The sequence below is a fragment of the Hypanus sabinus genome, chromosome 29, assembly GCF_030144855.1.
Source record: "Hypanus sabinus isolate sHypSab1 chromosome 29, sHypSab1.hap1, whole genome shotgun sequence".
Classification (NCBI taxonomy): domain Eukaryota; kingdom Metazoa; phylum Chordata; class Chondrichthyes; order Myliobatiformes; family Dasyatidae; genus Hypanus; species Hypanus sabinus.
In genome coordinates, this window is record NC_082734.1 from 28719308 (window position 1) to 28740979 (window position 21672).

Sequence of the window (21672 nt, forward strand, 5' to 3'; positions counted from 1 at the left end):
TATCTTTTCGGATCCGAATGGTAGATTTTTGTTAATTACTGGCTTACTTTTTAACATAAAGGTTGCTATGGTTAATGTTTATGCTCCAAATGTGGATTATCCCGATTTTTAAAGTCCTTATTTACTTCTCTACCTAATCTAAATGAATATAAGTTAATAATGGGTGGTGACTTTAATAGTTGTTTAAATCCTTTGTTGGACAGATCTATATCTACTCAGACTTAACCTAATAAGTCGGCCACTTATATTAACTCTTTTTTGACTGATAATGGAATTTTTGATATTTGGAGATTTAGGCATTCTAAGGACAAAGAGTTTTCATTTTTCTCACATGTTTGTCATTCCTACTGGAGAATTGATTATTTTTATTGACTCTTGTTTTATTCCATCGGTAATTGGTTGTAATTATGATGTTATAGCTATCTCTGACCATGCTTCATTAAAACTTTCTATTAAATTTACGGATACAGCTTCAAGTGCTAGACAATGATGATTTGATTCTATCTTACTGCAAGATCCAGATTTTATTAAATTTATGAAGGAACAGATTGATTTCTTCTTTTCAACTAACTCCACAGATGATATTTCTTGTGGAACACTTTGGGACACTTTTAAAGCATATATACGTGAACAGATTATCTCCTACTCCGTTGGTCTGAGAAAATGCATTAAGAAGGAAACTGTTTTATTGGTTGATAAAATTAAAGAGATTGACAAGAAATATTCGACTACTCCTAGTAAGGTGTTTTACAAACAAAGGGTTGAACTTCAAATGGAGCATAGTTTATTACTTACATCTTCGATTGAAAATCAATTAATGAAAACCAGATCTGATTTTTATATTCATTGTGATAAATCGGGTAAACTGTTAGCTAGTCAATTGAAGAATGCTTTGGTTAAATGTCAAATTACTAAGATTCGTCAGCAGAATGGGGATCCGACAGTTAACCATGATGAGATAAACAAATCTTTTCAAGATTTTTATACATCCCTGTATCATTCTGAATTCCCTGATGATTATAATACCATGTGTGATTTTCTTGGGAAATTGAATTTTCCAAAATTATCATCAGATGATCTTTCAATATTAGAAACTCCTATTACGGATGCAGAAATTAAAGGGGTTATTTCCTCTATGAATTCTGGGAAAGCACCAGGTCCAGATGGGTATACAGTGGAATTATTAAAATGTTTTTCCACTACTCTTTCTCCTTGGTTATGCAGGGTTTTTGAAGAAGCAATTAGATTGGGAAATCTGCCACAATCTTTTTATAGAGCTTCCATTTCTTTAATATTGAAGAAAGATAAAGTCCCTACTGACTGCGCATCCTATAGACCAATATCTTTATTGAATGTAGATTCCAAGATCTTTTCCAAGTTACTGGCATCCAGGCTGGAGAAGATATTACCCCAAGTTATTTTGGAAGATTAAGCTGGTTTTATTAAAAATCGCTATACTTTTTTCAATGTTAGGAGATTATTGAATATTGTTTATACTCCTTCACAGAGCACTTCAGAATGCGTCATTTCACTAGATGCGGAGAAAGCATTTGATAGAGTTGAATGGTCATACTTATTTACTGTGCTTGAGAAGTTTAATTTTAGTCTGACATTCATTTCCTGGATTAAACTGATATATCATACTCCAGTAGCCTCGGTGCTTACTAACAATTAAAGATCTCCCTTTTTTCGTTTATTTCTGGGTACTAGACAAGGCTGTCCTCTTAGTCCATTATTATTTGATATTGCTTTAGAACCCTTGGCAATTGCTATCAGAGAATCACAGAACATTTTTGGCATTAATCGTGGGACAGATATACTTAAGCTATCATTATATGCAGATGATTTATTATTATTTATTTCTGATCCTGAGAAATCCATTCCTGCAGTTATATCATTGTTGGCTCAATTTAGTAATTTTTCCAGGTATATATTAAATCTTAATAAGAGTGAATTGTTTCCTTTAATTAGACAGGTTCCAATTTATGGAAATTTACATTTTAAATTAGTTAATGATTCTTTTATTTACTTAGGGATTAAAATCACAAAAAAATATAAGGACTAATTTAAGGTTAATTTTTTACCCTTAATCGATCAGATTAAATGTTTGTTTACTAAATGGTCAACAATATCTTTATCTCTGATAGGTCAGATTATTGCTATTAAGATGGTTATTTTACCCAAGTTTTTATATATATTTCAAGCGGTACCAATTTTTATTCCGAAATCTTTTTTTGCTAATGTTGATTCAAAAATTTCCTCATATATATGGCAGAATAAAAATCCTAGATTAGGTAAAAAATATTTACAGAAGGCAAGGAAGGAAGGTGGATTGGCATTGCCTAATTTTAGATTTTATTATTGAGCAGTTAATATCCGATATTTGATATGTTGGTTAAAGGATTGGGATTTATCTTTTAGCCCTCATTGGGTGAACCTGGAAATTAAATCTGTACAAGGATTTTCATTGGGTTCTATTTTAGGGTCTTCTCTTCCCTTTGCTCTTTCTAAATTGCCGAAATGAATTGACAATCTGATAGTTAAACATACTTTACATATATGGTTTCAATTTCGGAAGTTTTTTGCGTTGACTCAGTTTGTTTTAAATATTCCTATTGTATCCAATTGCTTTTTTAATCCTTCTATTATGGACCAAGCTTATTCGGCTTGGAATACTAAAGAATTACTATGATTTTCCGATTTATTTTTGGATAATTGTTTTATGTCTTTTGAACAATTATCTAATAAATATAATTTGCCTAGATTTCATTTTTTTAGATATTTACAGATTAGGAATTTCTTAAATACTGTACTTCCTACTTTTCCATATTTTGCGTCTTCAGGTATTTTGGAGAATTTGTTTGAACTAAATCCTTCTCAGAAAGGGCTAATATCAAAACTTTACAATATAATTATGAAGGTACATTCAGAGCCCTTCTATCAGATTAAAAATGATTGGGAAAGAGAACTTAACCTTACTATCCCTATTGAGAACTGGGATAAAATTCTTCAATTAGTTAATACATCATCTATATGTGCTAAACATTCATTAATACAGTTTAAGGTTGTGCATAGGGCTCATATGTCCAAGGATAAATTGTCTCATTTTTAATCCTATATAAACCCTATTTGTGACAGATGCCATTCTGAGATAGCATCTTTAACTAATATGTTCTGGTCGTGTCCGCTTTTGAAAAAATATTGGAAAGACATTTTTGATATTATTTCTATGGTATTGACATTGATTTACAACTTCATCCTATTACTGAAATTGTTGGTTTACCAATGATGGACTCACTCCATTTATCCTCTTCTGCTTGTTGAATGATTGCATTTCTTACATTAATGGCTAGAAGATCTATTTTGTTGAATTGGAAAGAAATTAATCCTCCTGCCGTATTTCATTGGTTTTCTCAAACTATGTTATGTCTAAATTTAGAAAAAATTAGAAGTGTTGTATTTGATACTTCTATTAATTTTGAAAAGGTATGGAGACCATTTATTCAATATTTTCACATGATGTAATATGACCCTCTTCCAAGCCTATTTGTCTTTCCAGTTTCGCTTTTATATATATTGAGAGGATTGGAGTTGATGACACTGATGATTTTGTATTTTTTGAGATATTATAAACAGCCCTTTTTTTCATTTTTTCTTTTTCTCTTTTTTCTTTTTTGTTTTTTCCTTATTAGTTATTAGATCATTAGATTAGTTTTTTTTGCATAATTATTTTATCTTTTTCTTTTTTCTGTTTTTTTTAATATATTATGATATACCTAGGTTTGCCTTGTTTATTTCTTACTTGTATCGTCCATGATTTTGGAATACTCATTTATACTGTAACCATTGCTTATGTATTCTTTCATGTTCAGTTGAAATGTGTATGTTTGTAATCCCATTATCTATGTATCAATTTTATTTTGTTGATAATAATAATAATAATAATAATAATAATAATAATAATAATAATAATAATAATAATAATAATAATAATAATAATAATAATAATAATAATATAAAGATTGAAAAAGAAAGAAAGAGAATCCTGGATGTCAAGGATTATTGTAACTCTGGTCACAAAAAGAGGAGATGTCTTAATACATATGCAGGCAGCTGGGATCAAGTGAATCACTTGAATATATATAGAGAATGCCAGAGTAAACTCAAAATAGAAAGAGCATGAGGTGACTTTAGCTAAGGAAATTAAGGAGAATTCTAAGTGACATAACAAATATGTTAATGAAAGAAGAGTAACGTGCGGTGAAGAGAGCCCCTAAAAGACTAAGATGGAAATGTATTTGTGGAACTGCTGGAGATGGGCACAGTTTTCAAGCATTAGTTCACAGTCACAGTGGACAGTGAAGACGGGTACCAGCAAGTGTAGTGGGATCTTGGTCATCTGGGCAGCTGGGCTCAAGAGTGTCATATGAAATTCAGATTAAGTACATAGAGTCATATTGTGGAAGGACTATTCAAGGTAGAGCTTTTACTTTTAATGTAATGGTTCCAGGTACCCTTGCACAGCAGAAGGACCTGTGAGTAAAGGTGCATAGTTCCTTCAAATGGGAGTTACAAGTAGAGAGAACGGGGGTGTGAGTAACGTTTTTGACAAGCTGGCTTTCATCAGTTAGTGCACTGTTTGAAGCGGATGGTTGCACTTCTATTGTACAAAGCATTGGCGTGGTCACACTCTGAATACTGCATACAGTTCTGATCATGCAGTTATAGCAAAGATGTAATTAAACCAGAAGGAGACCAAATAAACATTTAGAAGGATGTTGCCCGGAGTCATGAAACTGAGAGGTTGGGCACCACAGCTTTTATTCTTTGGAGCACAGAAGATTGAGGGGTGATCTCATAGCTGTAATAACAAACTCATGAATGGCATTAATAGGATCAGTGGTCTTTGTTTGCAAGTTTGGGGAAATGAAAACTACAGGATATAGTATTACGGTTAGAGTGAAATGATTAATAAGAACCTGAGATGTAATTACATATACATAGAGAGTGGTGATTATATTTAATGAGCCAGCAAAAGAAGTGGGTGAGGTATGGACATTATACACATTTATAAAGTATGTGGACAGGTACGAAGATGGCAAGAATTCAGAGGGATATGGGAACGTGCTGAAAAACGGGATCAAATTGAGAATATATTTTAGTCGGAATTGATAAGCATGGCTGAAGGGATACTTACCCTGCTGTATAGCTCAGTGACTGTATGATTGAGAGACAATGGTCAGTGAACAGATTTATGCCACAAGAAAGGGAGGGAGAATTGTAATTATGTGCACAGATATCACACTGAGAGAGACAGGGGCTGAGAAAAACTTGTTAGCGTACAATCTCTTTCTACGACAGTAGGACTGAGAGATATCAGTCATAGCGGATATTCCCGAGAAAGAGAAGAACTGAGAGATACTTGACACTGCAGAGATGTCACCCTGAAAGAGAAGGACAGAGAGACACCAGTGAAGGATACTGTAGGTCTTTCAGGGTTTGCTGGTCTATATGATTTTTACTATTGTAAATGAAGATGCTGCTCAGAAGGATAGCCAGTAAATAGATAGAATTATCATTATCGATGTCTCCCTGCAGGTAAGACAGACAACCAGTTAGTGAGAGCTCTTGCTCAGAGATCAGTCGAACAGATAATCATCCCATTTCTGGACATTTCTTGCTCAGTGTTTACAGAGGTTGGTGTGTGAGGCTTCCCTCCACAGCATCCTTCCTGTCAATGCCACCAGTGGCAGGTGTATGGCCAAGGGAAGCCTTACAGACCGAGTCTCCACCTGTGCTCACCACCACAGTGTTGGGGGAGATCACACTGTCGTGGTATCTGAACATCCTTTTCATTTGGGAGGATGGGGATGGGAATTGGTGTGAGTGGGACAGGAAATTTGGAGTGGGTAATGGTCTTTGATCACACACAGTTCCAATAGAAAAGATGGCAGAATTCCTCCCTGAAGCTCAGCATGAACCTGTGATAATAATAATTAATGTTAGCTTTAATTAACAACTTAACTATATTTTACTATAAACCTACATTGTAAATGGCATTTAACCATCTCAACTGCCTGTGGCAGGATTTGAACTCTGGTCTGTGGGTTACCCCTTTGGTAATGAAACCACTGTTCTAAGGAGGGGAATAGTTGAGAAGGAGGGGCTGACCTTGTCAGGAACTCCCAGACCCTCGGTGTCCAACAACAGGAGGACCTCATTGGGTCTCTGAGGGAGGGATAGACACCTCATCCATATTCCTTCAGTGTGAGCCTGCATGGTTGAATTCACTTTGAATCCTGCAGAGGGAGAGAGACAGAGAGGTAAACTTTGCAAGAACATAAGTGGATCTATGATCTTCCATAGCCCAAAGACATGCAGGTTGTGAGTACCCTATCCCTAGTTTGTGAGTGAGGGATGGGGTTTGGGATGAATTGTTGGGGACAAGGGAAGAATAAACTGAAATTGTTGTAGAATTCATGTAAAACAACAATCGATGGTCAGCACAGTGTTGGTTTTGCAGCAAGTGACTCTGGTCACCATTAATGAGACCAGTGTGCTCTCTGCATCCAAGATATAAAGCAAGCATACAGTTTAAATTGCCCAGATTTCTCTAGCTCCATTGTCCAAAACAGTGATAGGAACACCATATGGATTTCTCCAGTACATCTCCGGCTTCTGACAGTTTGACAATGCAAGTGTGATCTGTGTGTCCTAGGTTTCAGGATAATTTCTGCAAGACAGGTAGTAAACAGAGGTGAAAGGTTAGCTGTGGAAGTCTACAGCCACCACTCTTACCCTTGTCTCCCGCAAGACAGTTCATGAGGTAGGACTTCCCTGTATGAGCAGCACCAACCATGGCCACAATAACCATTATATCCTCAATGGACTGGAGGAAGTTCAGAGCCTCTGAGTTAAGCTGTAGCTTTCCATCCTGTTTAAAAATCAGCTGCAAGGGTTTCTCCATCTTCTGTTTGGAGGCATCAAGGACCCTGGATCCCGACATTAGACAGTCCTTTCCCAAAATGTCTACAAAATCAGAAGAAGATAATCTCACACTGTTTGAATCAGAGTAAATCAAACAGATAAAACACACAGCACATCAGTAAAACACGTGCTTCTCAATCTTGAGCCGTTAGAATATATCCCAAACTTTAATTTACTCCTTGGGATCTGTTACCTGCTGTATATACCAACCCCTCAGACCGTGGATTGTAACTCAGCATCTACATGACTACCAGGATCTGTTATTTTAAATATACTCCCTCTGAACACCTGGAATATATTATGGCCTACAACTCACTCCAAGGAAACTCTATTTCAATGTATAATCTCCCCAAATCCCTGCCTCTAAAGCATTCCCAGTGATTTGTTTATTTTCTATTTTGTATATAGAAACCACCAAACACCTGGATTAGATTTCAGACTGTTGCACACTCCTGGGTGTCTATTGTTGTAAAGCATAACACCACAAGGAATCCTTCTGTTACTCTCTTCAAGGGATCTGTTGTGACATTGCCATGGTCCTGACTGAACAGCCGCAGGCATCCAAGATCTGGCGCTCCAATTTCCCAGAGTATGATTAGCTGCCACTGTCCCTTAGAGACTCAGACTGCCAATTATTGCTGGCCACATTCCTTCATGGAAAGTCTGTACTTAAAGTCCACCTGCCGAGCACTCAGTGCACAATCATAGGGGTTCTATTTCTAGTACTACTGTTCATGATATTGCACTTGGGTTTATTTGTATCATCTTGTTTATTTTGAGTCTGAATTAATTCTGGACCTTATCCTGCACTTAACCACCATCCATAGGTCTCTCATTACAGCATGATTGAGCGATCATGAACTCAGCAGTGTACGAATGTCTGCAAACCACATTGGCCAACCAGAAAACAGCTGCAGCCAAACCTGACAGCATGCTTCAGGAACTCCTCACTACTCTGCAGAAATTCTCATACTCCAGTCGGCAGGATCAAAGATCAGCTGGAGTGCCTGCCATTTCCAGGCCTGTTCAAGCTGGAGACTCTGTCAATAATCATCTATCCCCCATCAGGAAGCCCTCAAAACCCTCTGCTTCTTTCTTGACAAAAGAACCAACCAATTTTCCTCCACCACCGCCCTCCTGTGTCTGATAGAACTGGTCCTCACCCTAAAAAAAATTTCCCTTCAGCTCTTCCAGTTTGCAGTTCCTGATATTTACAGTTACTGTTCTATAGATTTGCTAAGTATGCCCGCAGGAAAATAATCTCTGGGTTGTATGTGGTGACATCTATGTACACTTATAATTCATTTACTTTGAACTTTGACTGCCCACTTTCTCTAAACCCAAGGGATAGCTATGGACACTCGCATGGGCTCATGGGCTCAAGCTATGCTTGCCTCTTTGTCATCTATGTAGAAATTTATGTTTGAAACCTTTTCCAGTTTAACTCCCCAACTCTTTCTTAACTACATCAATGATTGTTGGTGCTGCTTTGTACACCCACGCTGAGCTCAGCAATTTTATCAATATTGCTTCTAACTTCCCTCCCTGCATTTAATTTAACTTTGTCCATCTCACTTCACTCTCTTGCTCTCCTTGTCTCCATCTCTGGATAGAAATGGACAAGCAACATCTTGCATAAACCTAGTGATTCTTGACAATACTCGTTCAGTGGCTCAGGCATGGTGAGTGTTGCTGTCAGAGCCCTACAGAAGCTGGGAAAGAGACAGTATCGAAGGAGCCGATTTGGGTAAGCCTGGTCTCTTTTGGCGTCAGAGGTGAGCATCAGAGGCCTAAACTCAGCTGCAAATAAATGAAGATAGGGTCAAGCAGAGCTGCTAATATTGGAGTGTGCCACAGACAGAGTGCGAAGGCTTTGGATTTACAGGCAGGAAAAGAAGTCTGGAGATACAATCAACACCCATATAATGCTGGAGGAACTCAGCAGGCCAGGCAGCATCTATGCAAAAGAGTAAACCATTGACAGTAAAGTCAGGCAGTGTGGTAGTGATAAGGGATTCATTAGTTAGAAGTCAGAAAGGAGATTCTGTGGCTGTAAAAGAGACACTAGGATTATGTCTTGCCTCCCAGTTGCTCAGGAACAGGATGTATCTGAGCGGCCGCAGGGTATTCTCAGGGGGAGGGTGAAGAGCCAGAGCTCACGGTGCATCTTGGCATCACTGATAGAAAATGGAAAGTGGTCCTACTTAGTAAGTATATAGAGCTAGGAAAGAGTCTGAAGAGAAGGATCTCCAAGGTAGTAATCTCCGGATTACTAGTGGTGTCATGACTAGTGCAGGTAGGAATGGGGTGATAGCATGGTGAAATGAGTGGCTGAGGAGATGGTGCAGGGGGCAGGGTTTCAAGTTAATGGATCCTTGGAACATTTTTGAGGGAAGGACTGACCTTTACAAGAAGATGGATTGCACCTGAAGTGGAGGGGAACCAACATCCTGGCCAGATGGTTTGCTAATGTTACTGGTGGGGGTGGGTGGGGAGCACTTAAACTGGTTTTGCAGGGGACTGGGAACAGGATCACCAGGTTAGGAAGTAAGGGATCAGAGCAGAAGGTAGATGTCAGGGAATGTATTCAAAGGTAAATGCAAAATAAAAGGTATGATAGTCAGATTTTTGTAAAGTAGCTTATAAATATTTTAATGCTAGGAGTTATGAGTAAGGGTGATGAACTTAGAGCATGGATCAGTACATGGTGCTACAATGTTGTAGCCATTACAGAAACTTGATTGACAAGTGATTAATGTACCAAGTTTTAGAAAAGATACAGTAGGAGGAAAGGGGGTGAAGTTGTGCTACTAATCAAGGACAATATCACAGATGCACTCAGAGCAGACATAAAGGAGGGATCAGACACTGAGTCCATTTGGGTAGAACTCTGGAAAAGGAATGGTGCAATCACACTGATGGGATTGTACTATAGGCACCCTAATAGCCACCAGGATATTGAGGAACAGGTAAGTATTCACATTAAGGAAACGTGTAAAAATATTAGGATTATCGTCATAGGAAATTTCAACTTCCCTAATGTAAACTGGGACTTTTTAATGTAAGGGGTTTAGATGGGGCAGAATTTGTTAATTGTATTCAGGAATCAATATATGGCTGGTCCAACGAGAGGAGGGGCTGTATTGAACCTGGTGATAGACAAAGAGTCAGACCAGGTGACTGACCTGTCAGTGGATGAGTCATTAATGACAACTAATAACCACAACTCCTTAACTTTCAGGATAGCTATAGAAAAGGATATGAATAGTCCTTGCGATAGAGTTTTAAAATGGAGCAAAGCAAATTACAAGGGCATTAGGCAGGAACTAAGAAGAGGTCATTGGAAACACCTTTTCTTTAGTAAATCCACATCAGTCAGGTGGAGGTTGTTTAAAGATCAATTGCACAGAGAGGAGGAAAAATATGTTTCTGTTAGAAGGAAGGATGGGGATGGAAAGATAAGAGACAAGAGAAGGTAAGGGATGGATGTCCACAGAGGTGATGAATTTAGTCACAAAGAAAAAGGAGAAGTATGTAAACTTTCTAAAGACAGGATCAAATGAGGATTATAAAGAAGCCAGTAAAGAACAAAAGAAGGGAATTAGAAAAGCCAGGACTGGCAATGAAAAGTACTTGGCAAGTAGAATTAAGGTAAATCCCAAGGCATTCTATACATGCATCAAGAGTAAGAAGATAACAAGAGAATGGGTTGAACCACTCATGGTAAAAGGGTGAACATTTGTTTGGATATGAGAAAAGGATATGGAGGACCAGGAGATCAGTGCTCAGTGTACAAATTAGTTAGGGCGTTTAGAGATCAAGAATGAGGAACTGTTGGGTCTGCTAATGAGTATTAAGGTAGACAAGTCCCCAGATCTGATGGAATTTACCACAGGTTATTGAAGAATGCAAGAGTTGAGATTTCTGGAGCCTTGACCAATATCTACATGTCTTCTTTAGCTACAGGTGAAATCCCAGAGGACTGACGAGTCTATTTCAGAAGGGAACAGAGGAAAATCTTGGGAACTATAGACTGGCGAGTCTCATGTCAGTTGTAGAGAAATTGCTGGAGAAAATTCTTTGGAATAAGACATATGAGTTTTGGAAACTCATGGCCTAATTAGAGAGAGCCAGCATACCACTGTGCGGGCAGGTTGTGTCTTACTAACTGGATTGATCTTTTGACAAGGTGATGAGAGAGATTGATGAGGGTAGCACAGTGGATGTTGCCTTCATGGATTTTAGTTCAACCCAGATAAGTGTGAAGTCGTTCATTTTAGTTTGTCAAACTTAAGGCAGAATATAGTATTAACGGTAAGATTCTTGGCAGTGTGGAGGATCAGGGAGATCTTGGGGTCTTTCTAGGCAGTTTCTAGAATAGGTTATATGGTTGGAACAACATTCTGGGCCAAAATGCCTGTAGTGTGCTGTAGATTTCTATCTACTATGTTCTATATTCTATATACTGTACATCCCAAGGAGGAAGAAATATTCCAATGGCAAGATGACACAACTGTGGCTAGCAAGAGAAGTCAAAGACAAAATAAAAGCCAAAGAGGGGGCATAGAACATAGCAAAAATTAGTTTGAAATTAGTGGATTGGGAAGATTTTAAAAACCAAAGAAGGCAAATAGAAAAGCCATAAAGAAGGAAATGATGGAATATGAAGTAAGCGAGCCAATACTATTAAAGAGGGTACCAAAAGTTTCGTCAGATACAGTACATAAAGTGCAAAAGAGAGGCAAGAGTGGATATCAGACTGTTGAAAAACAATGATGGAGAGGTAGTAATGGGGGACAAAAAATGGTGGACAAACTGAATAAGTATTTTGCATCTGTCTTTGCTGTGAAAGCCACTAGCAGTATGCTAGAACTTCGTGAATGTCGGGACAGGAGTTTCTGATGATTGTATCATTTGGGATAGGTACATTGGAAACTGAACATAGATAATTCACCTAGAGCAGAGATGCACCCTAGGATTCTGAAAGAGGTGGCTAAAGAGATTCTGCAGGAATTAGTAATGATCTTTCAAGGGGCAATTGATTCTGACATAGTTTGTTGGAATGGAAAATTGAAAATGTCACACCACTCTTCACAAAGAGAGTGAGGCAGAGTGAAGTGAAATGTAGGCCCATATGTCTCACGTCATTGGTTGTGAAGGAGTTGGAGTTGATTGTTAAGGATGAGCTTTTTGGATATTTGAAGACACATAATAAAATAGGGCTTGGTCAGCATGGTTTCTTCAAAACTGACAAAACTGTTGGAATTCTTTGAAGTAATAACAAGAAGGACAGATAACGAGAACTGGTGGATGGTGTCTCTTCGGATTTTTAGATAGCCTTCGACAAAGTACCACTTGTGAGTCAGCATAACAGGTTATGAGCACATGGTATTACCGGAAAGAGTTGAGCATGGTTAAAATAATGGCTGATTGGCAGGAGACAAAGAGTGAGGATAAAGACATGCTTTCTGGTTGGATGTCGGTGACTAGTGGTGTTCCACAACGGAGTGTTAGAACCTCTTCTTTTTCCATTATACGCCTGTAGCTATCTCACTGAGCTGGCAGCAAACTCACTTGTCAGCTAACTTTGGCTAACACCCACGTGATTCAGTATCGTATGGGTAACGATGAGAACGCCACCTTCAATAAGCAACATTTAGGGTTGGAATGACCTGGGTTCAACCAAGCATGAGAGGTGGAATGTACCGGCGAGGCAACAGGAATTGTGATGAAAGCTGTTCAAATACTGCCCCATACAAAGATATTGCTTGCCAGGAAATAGCAGATGGTACACTGGAATGAAATTACAGTGGAAGGATATTCACTAATATTTCAACTTTGAAAATGAAATAAAAAGGCCCATTACTGTTAAACCAGTCTAAATGTGCACATAAACATTGAAGCATGTTTCTGTAGTAGCTGGGTACATTGCTTTATTCACAGTGCTGAATTCCCATCACTAGCCAAAGGCCAAACTTCCCTCAAAGAATGTCATGAAGAAATTGCCTAACTAAGAAGTATTGGCACTTCTTCCTTAAAAAATCATCCTTTGTGCTCTTCACCTTCTAACAAAAAAAACAAACAAACCAGTCTACTGTCCTTCAGAAATGTAATCTTACACAGCTCTCTCGAATGTTCCATGGCATCTCCTACCTCTCCCTCCTTGCCCACCAAACGGCTGACACCATATTCCTAGGCCGAGCAGACACTCCTTATTTCAGCTAAAGTCAAAACATTAGTCTAAGAAGCCTAACTAACAGAACACACTGTTCTTGCAGAAAACTGCTAAAGTAAAATACCCAACAGCCTAGCAGTAAAAATATAATTTTAACTAGGGCTTTATATGTCAATGACTTACATGAGGGAATTGATGGCTTTGTGGCAACATTTGCAGAGAATACAATAATTTGGTGAGATAGAACCATCAATTGTGAAGGCTTGTTACTGACCTTTCGGGATGCCAGAGCGGTTTGGTGTGTGTATACCATTTGGGGAACCATATAGCAGCCGACTGATTTACGAGTGTTTGTTCTTTATGAACATGTTTGGTGCCTTGGTGTAACAGTTAGGTGCAAAGTTAGATTATGTACTGTTTTATTTTTATCTGTTTATATTTTGTGAAAGGTGGGAATTAGTGTGGAGATATTTGAGGGAGAGATTATATCTGGATATATCTGTCAGAATGGCACCATTAGGTCAGGAAACGTCAGGTCAAGAAGCATGGTTTTAGGCAGTGTCCTGAAAAGAAAGGAATTGTGAGAATCTACAGTACCGCCCTTTCTATCAGATTTGGTGGCCAGATTAGAAAGCAGATCTGGTCAGACAAACAGCTGATAGCAGCCTGCATTGCCAGAGCTGGTGACCCATAGATGTAAAAAACTATTTACATAGCATTTACACTGCATTAGGCATTATAAGTAATCCAGAGATGATTTATAAGTACAGGCAGTTCCTGGGTTATGAACAAGTGGCATTCCTGAGTCCATCATTAGTTGGAACAGGTACGTCCAGTACTATTTAATGCCAGTTAGTCAAACATTTGTCTTATCTATTTTACCTTTCTATGCATATAAACACGTAAGAAACATATTATTTCAATAATTAAACCACTGCGTTGCTTAGTGATAATTGTAGCTTTAATCGGGGTGGGGCCTTTCACATGCTCCATTAAAAATGCTCCAATCATTGACTGACTGTAGCCTAACCCTTTTCCACTGACCGATGATGTTTCACCTCTTTCTGATCGCTTTATTACTACCACTTTATTTTCAATCATGATCATGATTATTTTCATGAACAAGAACACTGAGGAGTCAGTGCTGCGCTGGGTCCCTAAAGTCCACAGCACTGAATTAGACTGATTTATACTTGTACCTACGGGCTACGCTGCAGCCTCCACCGTAGCCCTTATTTTCACTTCTGCATCACTCTACGTCATAGCGAGCATGCGTCGGTGTGCGCCAAAATGCTAGTTGGCGGTGGGGTTTCCATGCCACTGTGTTGAGTTTCTTTGTGAGAGTCATGGACGAGGAAATGCATTTCAAATGCATTTTATTTTTCCTGTTGGTGGGTAGATTTGGCAATTTGGCTCCTACATTACATATCAGTGCACTCACAGCCTACAAACATGGTGGAGAAGAAGCAACTAGAAATGCATAGGAGGAAATGCGATGCTATCAAGTGGAACAATCACATTTGTTCTGGTCTGCATCGGCATGACACGTAATTAACTTTTCTGGATAGGTGCATGTCACCTTATTGCGCAGGGAACAGCGTAGTTACGGCGTGGGGTATGGGACACCTACGGCGTAGATGCAATGCAGAAGTGAGAATCAGGGCTATGGCAGAGGATGTGGTGTAGCCCGTTCGCACAAGTGTAAATCAGCCCTTAGTGTGGTGGACTTTAGGACCTGGCACACTCTGAATCCTCAGTGTTTCTATACACGAAAATAATCACGATCGCGATTGAAAAAAAAAGTGGAAATAATAAAGCGATCGGAAAGAGGCCACCATCTGATTGAAAAGTTTATGATTCTGTTTCTACGTGCCAATAGTGTGTACTCAAGAATTTGAGTAATATGCCTAGATGCATCTAAACTGCCGGAAATGAAAGAAGAGGAAGAAGATGCATTGCATTAAACAAAACTTTGACTGGAAAGGTAAACTTCATACTATTTACAGAGATGGATCTCCTGCGATGCTTGATAATACATTTGGATTTGATACAAATTTCTCTGTCAATTTCTTTGAAGAGAGACATCTACAAAGACCCCCAGGCCCAAAAATGCACCAAGCTCCAGAGGAACATGGGTCAGTTACAGGGAACAATCCTCCCAGATGTATGTCCTTCCCTGTTGGTTTGCAAGTGCTCAAATGGGGATACACTTTGAACCTGGTTCAGCATCCTGAGGTAAATTGCAGAATAGAGGACTTTCAGGCGTACCATCATAATCAGCTTGGGCATCCAGGAGTGGCCATAGGAAAGGGGGGAGGTGGGTACGGTTCTGTCATGGTCCCAACTGAACAGCGGCAGGCATCCAAGTTTTGCCACTCCAATTCCCTGGAGTATGGAGTATGCCCCTATTCCTTTAAGATTCCGACTTCCAGTTATTGCCTGCCACATTCCTTCATGGTAAGTCTGTACTTTTAGACTTTGTGCTGAGCACTCAGTGCTCAATCATATGATCTCCATTTCTAGTACTACTGTTAGTGATATTGCCTTTGGATTTTGTTGGTGTTGTCTTGTTTATTTCCAGTCTGAGGCAGAGTTATTTTCAGACCTTACTCTGCACTTGGGCTCACCACCCTCCATAGCTCTCTCATTAGAGATACAGTACAATCCCAATCCCCTCAAACCCCTGGGTTAGGACTCAGCCTGTAACTCACTCTCGCCTATCTGTTGTTCTGTAATATAAACCACAACCACACCCCAGCCCACTTGATCCCTCCTGTCTCTGGAATTCACTGTTATGAAGCAGACTTTCCTTGTACAATTTCATTCCATCACAGAATTGAATAACTGATCATGCATCCATCGTGAACCCCTTGAATTCCTGTACTCACTAAAATTCTTTCTCAGTGGAAAGCATAATGCTTTCCCCACAACCCAGATTTATTTTCAATATATCATCATTTATATATCACCTGACTGCAATGGCTCCCCTCAGTCCAGGAAACAACTCAAACATCATCATTAATGTTCTGTTAGTTACAGATAATAAATACATTGTTTGTTGCTCTCTTATCTATTGCATAATTCCTGCCCTTTCTGGTTTAAAAACCAACATACAGTTGCATGCACAAGAGAAATTAACAACTTGAACTGTAGTGACCTCAACAGAGTTGCTTATGGAGGTATAATGATAAGACAAGGTCCACTCAGGACGGAGGAGCAACTCCTTATATTCCGTCTGCGGTACCCTGCAACCTGATTCAATGAATATTGATGTCTCTTTCTCATGAACGAATTTCACCTCTCCCCTGACTCCCCTCCTCTCCTATCAGAAACTTTCTTCTGCATCCCATGACCCTTCCTACCCATGGCCTTTCCCACCTATCATCTCCCAGAGGTCCCTTCCAACCCATGAACACTTTACTCACATATGCTCCCCACCCCCTTCCTTCTCAATCCTAATGAAGGCTCTTGGCCAAAGACATTGACTGTTTACACTTTTTCACAGATGTTGCCTGAGCTTCTGATTTCCACCAGCATTTTGTGTATGTTGCTTTGGATTTCCAGCATCTGCAGACTTTCCTGTGTTTGCGATTTAATACACATGAGGGATTGCTGCACTTGCTGGCTCCCAGGTGGTACGATGACAACCCTGAACTATGCAGTGGATACCTGGAATAAGGCTCCTTGGCCCTTGAATTGCAGCCATCTGATGTCCCATCAGAACTCAATAAGGTCATATGTATCACCTTGTTCCTTTCCTGGAAGAGCCATTACTAAGTCCCCGCACTCTGGGAGAAGTGTTCCCACTTCTATACAGTGGAAGCCTCTTCTCAGAGACTTTGAGGAGGATGAACTATTGCCTCATTGGAGGACAGGAGTCTGTGTTAAAGGGGAATCGGTCTGCAGCCGATTATTCTACAGAATTTCATAACTTCGCCACAGACAGCAGTTGGTATATGGAAGCACTAACTGATCAATTCCATAAGGGACTGAGTGATGAGCTAAAGGATGCTTCTGTGGCCCGAGAGCCAGTCAATGATTTAGTCCGTCTTATGGACCAGACAATTTGATTCAATAACCGATTAATGGAAAGAAGAGAAAAACAGATTCTCCCTTTGATTGTCCTCTGTCCTCTCCTATTCTTATTCCTCGGGCTAGGACTCCTCCTCTACTGCCTCAAGGAGCCAATGCAAATGGGCTGAACTGGAGAGAAGAAGGGAGAGTTGCTTCAATTACTGTGGAGAGGCTGGACATTATTGGACATGTTGTCTCAAACTGCTGGAAAACTCATGTCTGTCCAGAGTAGGGAGAACTGTGATGGTTGCTATCCTCACTCTCAGTTCAGCTCCTGCTGGAATGGTGCTTCCCATATCACTGGCACAGGGAGATCAAAAACATTCCACAGACACCCTAATGACTTGTGCAGTGGGGAATTTATTGGAGCACAGACTGGCCAGAAGATTGAAAATCCACTTTCACATCTCATCCAGTGGCTCATTGCCATGACCTTTGGTGAAGGGACAGATCAACCTTCAAGCTTCCCTGCTCACGCTGAAGATTGGTCAGCATGTGGAATCAATCCAGCTCCATCTCATTTGTTCCAGAAATACCACTCATTCTGTGCCTTCTCCGAATGTCATTCCACAATAGGAGAGTCCCTTCTGTTAGGACTCAGCCAGTAACTCACTCTCGCCTATCTGTTGTTCTATAATATAAACCACAACCACACCCCAGCACATTTGATCCCTCCTGACCCTCAAACTCACTGTTATGAAGCACACTGCCCTTGGATAATTTAATTTCTTCAAAGAATTAAATAACTGATTGTGTATATACAACCTCCCTGAAATCTTGTACTCACCAAAATTCTTTCTCACTGGAAGGCACAGAGATTTCGCCAGGATCCAGATTTATTTTCAATGATGTCTGCATGTACACGTACCTGAATGCAATGACACACTCCAGGAAACAACTCCCTGAGAGGATAAACTGATTTATTGCTTCAGCGTACAAACCTGAAATCACATTGCTTGTAGAGTTCAAGTTTCAGACAGGTCGAAATGACAGCCATGGGAATTGAATCCTGAACAATGTACTTAGATCACTACAAAAACATGCTTTTGCTTTGTGCTGTGATGAGACACTTACATTCCAGTTTGTAAATCACTGTATGTTTAAAATTCAACAAGCATTTGCCTGCACAAGAGAAATTCACAATTTGTACGATGGTGATCTCACCAGAGTTGCTTATGGAGGTAAGGGTGATCCATGGCCTCCTCTATTGCCCCCCTCACGGTCGAGGAGTGACACTTTATATTCTGTCTGGGTACCCTCCACCCTGATCGCATGAATATTGACTTCCGGTGAAAAATGTTCCCCACTTCTGTCTCCCACTCTGACCTTTCCTGATATTTCACTTCTCACCCAGTTTATTTCCCAGGGGCCCCCTCCTCCTTCCCCTTCTCCTATTGTCCACTCTCCTGTCCTATCAGATTCTTTCTTCTGCATCCCATGATCCTTTACACACTTGGACTTTCCCACCTATCATTTCTCAGTAGTCGCTTCTACTCCACCAATACTTCATTCACACATGCTCCACACACACCCCATATAACCATAAATCAATTACAGCACGGAAACAGGCCATCTCGGCCTTTCGACTGCATGCCAAATCTTCCTCTCTTCTAGTCCCACCTACCTGCACTCAGCCCATTACCCTCCATTCGTTTACTATCCATTTACCTATCTATTTTTTTAAAATGACAAAATCAAAACTGCCTCTACCACTTCTACTGGAAGCTTGTTCCACACAGCTAATACTCTGAGTAAAGAAGTTCTCCCTCATGTTACCCCTAAACATTTGCCCCTTAGCTTTTAACTCAACCCCCTACCCAGTCAATCCTAATGAAGGTTCTCAGCCAAAACATTGAACGTTTACACTTTTTCAGATAACAGCTGAGTTCCTCCAGCACTTTGTGCATGTTGCCCTGTATTTCCAGTACCTGCAGAATTCATGTGTTTGTGATTTAACACACATGAGCAATCGCTGCACCTACCAGCTCCCAGGAGATACAACAACAATGCCTAAGTATGAGGAGATGTTTTGAATAAGGTTCCTTGGCATTGAATTGCAGCCGTCTAAGTTCCCATCAGAACTGAGTAAGGTCACCTATATCTTCTTGCTCCTTTCCAGAAGAGCCATTGCCAGGTCCCTGTACTCTGGGAGAAGTGTTCCCCCTTCTATCCAGTGCAAACCTCTTCTCAGAGACTTTCAGGAGGGTTAACTAGCACCTCACTGGAGAACAGGGTTCTGTGTTAAAGCTCCTCAACTTGTGCTAGGGGAATAGGTCTGTAGCCAATTACTCTATAGAATTTCATACGTTGACCATAGAGAGAAATTGGAATATGGAAGCACTAACTATCAAGTTCATAAGGGTTGGAGTGACAAGGTAAAGGATGCCCTTGTGGCCTGAGACCCAGTGAATGATTTAGTCAGCCTTATCATCTGGCCAATTTGATTTAATAACCGATTATCTGAAAGAAGGGATAGACAAAGGGGATTATACTGTGCAGACTCTCCCGTTGACTAACCACTGTCCTCTTCTATTGGTAATCCTCAGACTGGGAATTCTCCTCTACTGCCATAGATCCCAGCCTTGAGAAGCCTATGCAAGTAGGCTGGACCAAACTCTCTTGAGCTGAAAGGGAAACAAGGAGGGAGAGTTGCTGCATTTACTGTAGAGAGGCTGGACATTATTGAAACAACTGTATCCTCACTGTCAGTTCAGCTCCTGCTGGAGTGGTGCTTCCCATGTCACTGTCACGGGGAGATCAAGAACATTCCCCAGACACATGAATGACTCCTGAGCAGTGGGACATTTACTGGAGCACAGTCTGGGCAGTAGATTGGAAATCCTCTTTCTCATCTCAACCAGTGGCTTACTGCCATGACCTTTGATGCTAGGGCAGATCAACCGCCAGACTTCCCCGTTCAAGCTGAAGAAGATTGGTCAGCTTGCAGAATCAATCCAGCTCCATCTCATTCGCTCCCCACAAATACCACTCATTGTGGTTCATCCCTGGATGTCATTCCACAGTCAGTGAGTCAATTGGACTACTGGTGTTAGTGTGGGCTGGTCAAGGCAGTGCAAAATAAATATCTCCAAAAGAGGCAGGACACCTTCTGAGACACTTCCTGAATTATCTGTTGAATCTTCCATCTCGAACCCCAGGGCCTATGTACATCCAAAATATTCAGGTTTACAGCAAGAAAAAGGCCATCATCTACCACCTCACTGCGACTGCAACAGCGTTATCTGCCTGCTGCCGGGTACTTTCCCTCCTTAGGGTCAGTCCTGTTCTTTATCTGTCTGCATCCAAGAAGCTCTGATTTCTGCGTTTATTGAATCATCCACATTTCCCACTGAGGCCTGTTCTTTCTTTCTCACCAAGAAGGATGGTGGATGAAGGCTCTGTATAGACTACACAGGGCTAAATAAGATTTTTTGTCATAGCATAAGATATAGGAACAGAATTCAGCCATTGAGATATAAATTATATTAGCAAAATATTTTAAACACACAAAGTCAAAAAGGGCCCATCATTTTTACATATTATTCTATAATGTGATCTTAGTCATTGGAGCTGATAGATGCTCAGTCAATTCAGCATGCTTCACTTCCTTTACTTATGGTACTGAAACAGTTTGACGCAGTAGATCTCATCCCAAGAAAAAATATTCACACAACATCAAAGGAAAATATCTTGAACATTCTCCAGGGTCATTTGCTAATGACCTTACTAGAAGTTATCTATACCTTCTTTGTAAAACCAGCATCTGTCTGAGGATTTTCTGACAGCTGTATCTGTCCTTCCAAATCGATTCTATGAGCGATGTTTGTTGTACAATTCTATTTTCTTTCTTTCTCCTTCAATCCATCACTCTCTCTAAAATGACTACACAATTCTTTTCTCACAATGCTCGCTCTCAAAAAATAATGCTGATAAGAGAAATCCTCTTGGTCAGACTTAATCAGCTGAATTTTTATTTTAAACAGCAAAAATTAAATTCTTGATTCAATAATGTTATTACAGGAACATTAACCCAACAGCATAGCTGTTATAATAAAATTAAGCATAGTTTTAACCAAGGTATTACAAATACAATCCCAACCCTCTAAAACCCCCGGGTTAGGACGCAGCCTGTAACTCACTCTCGCTTAACTGTTGTTCTATAATATAAACCACAACCACACCCCAGCACACTTGATCCCTCCTGTCCCTCAAACTCACTGTTATGAATCGCACTGCCCCTAGATAATTTAATTTCTTCAAAGAATTAAATAACTGATTGAGTATATACAACCTCCCTGAAATCTTGTACTCACCAAAATTCTTTCTCACTGGAAGGCACAGAGATTTCACCAGGATCCAGATTTATTTTCAATGGTGTCTGCATGTACACGTACCTGACTGCAAAGACACACTCCAGGAAACAACTCCCTGAGAGG

The 21672-nt window shown here is 39.9% G+C and overlaps 1 protein-coding gene across 1 annotated transcript in view; it reads right to left on the minus strand.

The window, feature by feature from the left end:
• The window catches only part of LOC132382794 (guanylate-binding protein 1-like), an 80427-nt gene that overhangs the window by 14176 nt on the left and 44579 nt on the right, over nucleotides 1-21672 (minus strand). Inside the window, exons 4-6 of the mRNA XM_059953255.1 lie at nucleotides 6799-7029; nucleotides 6172-6299; nucleotides 5523-5592 (exon numbers count right to left, since the gene is read on the minus strand). Of these exons, the coding sequence (XP_059809238.1) occupies nucleotides 5523-5592; nucleotides 6172-6299; nucleotides 6799-7029 (429 nt within the window). The remainder of the gene's footprint in view (nucleotides 1-5522; nucleotides 5593-6171; nucleotides 6300-6798; nucleotides 7030-21672) is intronic.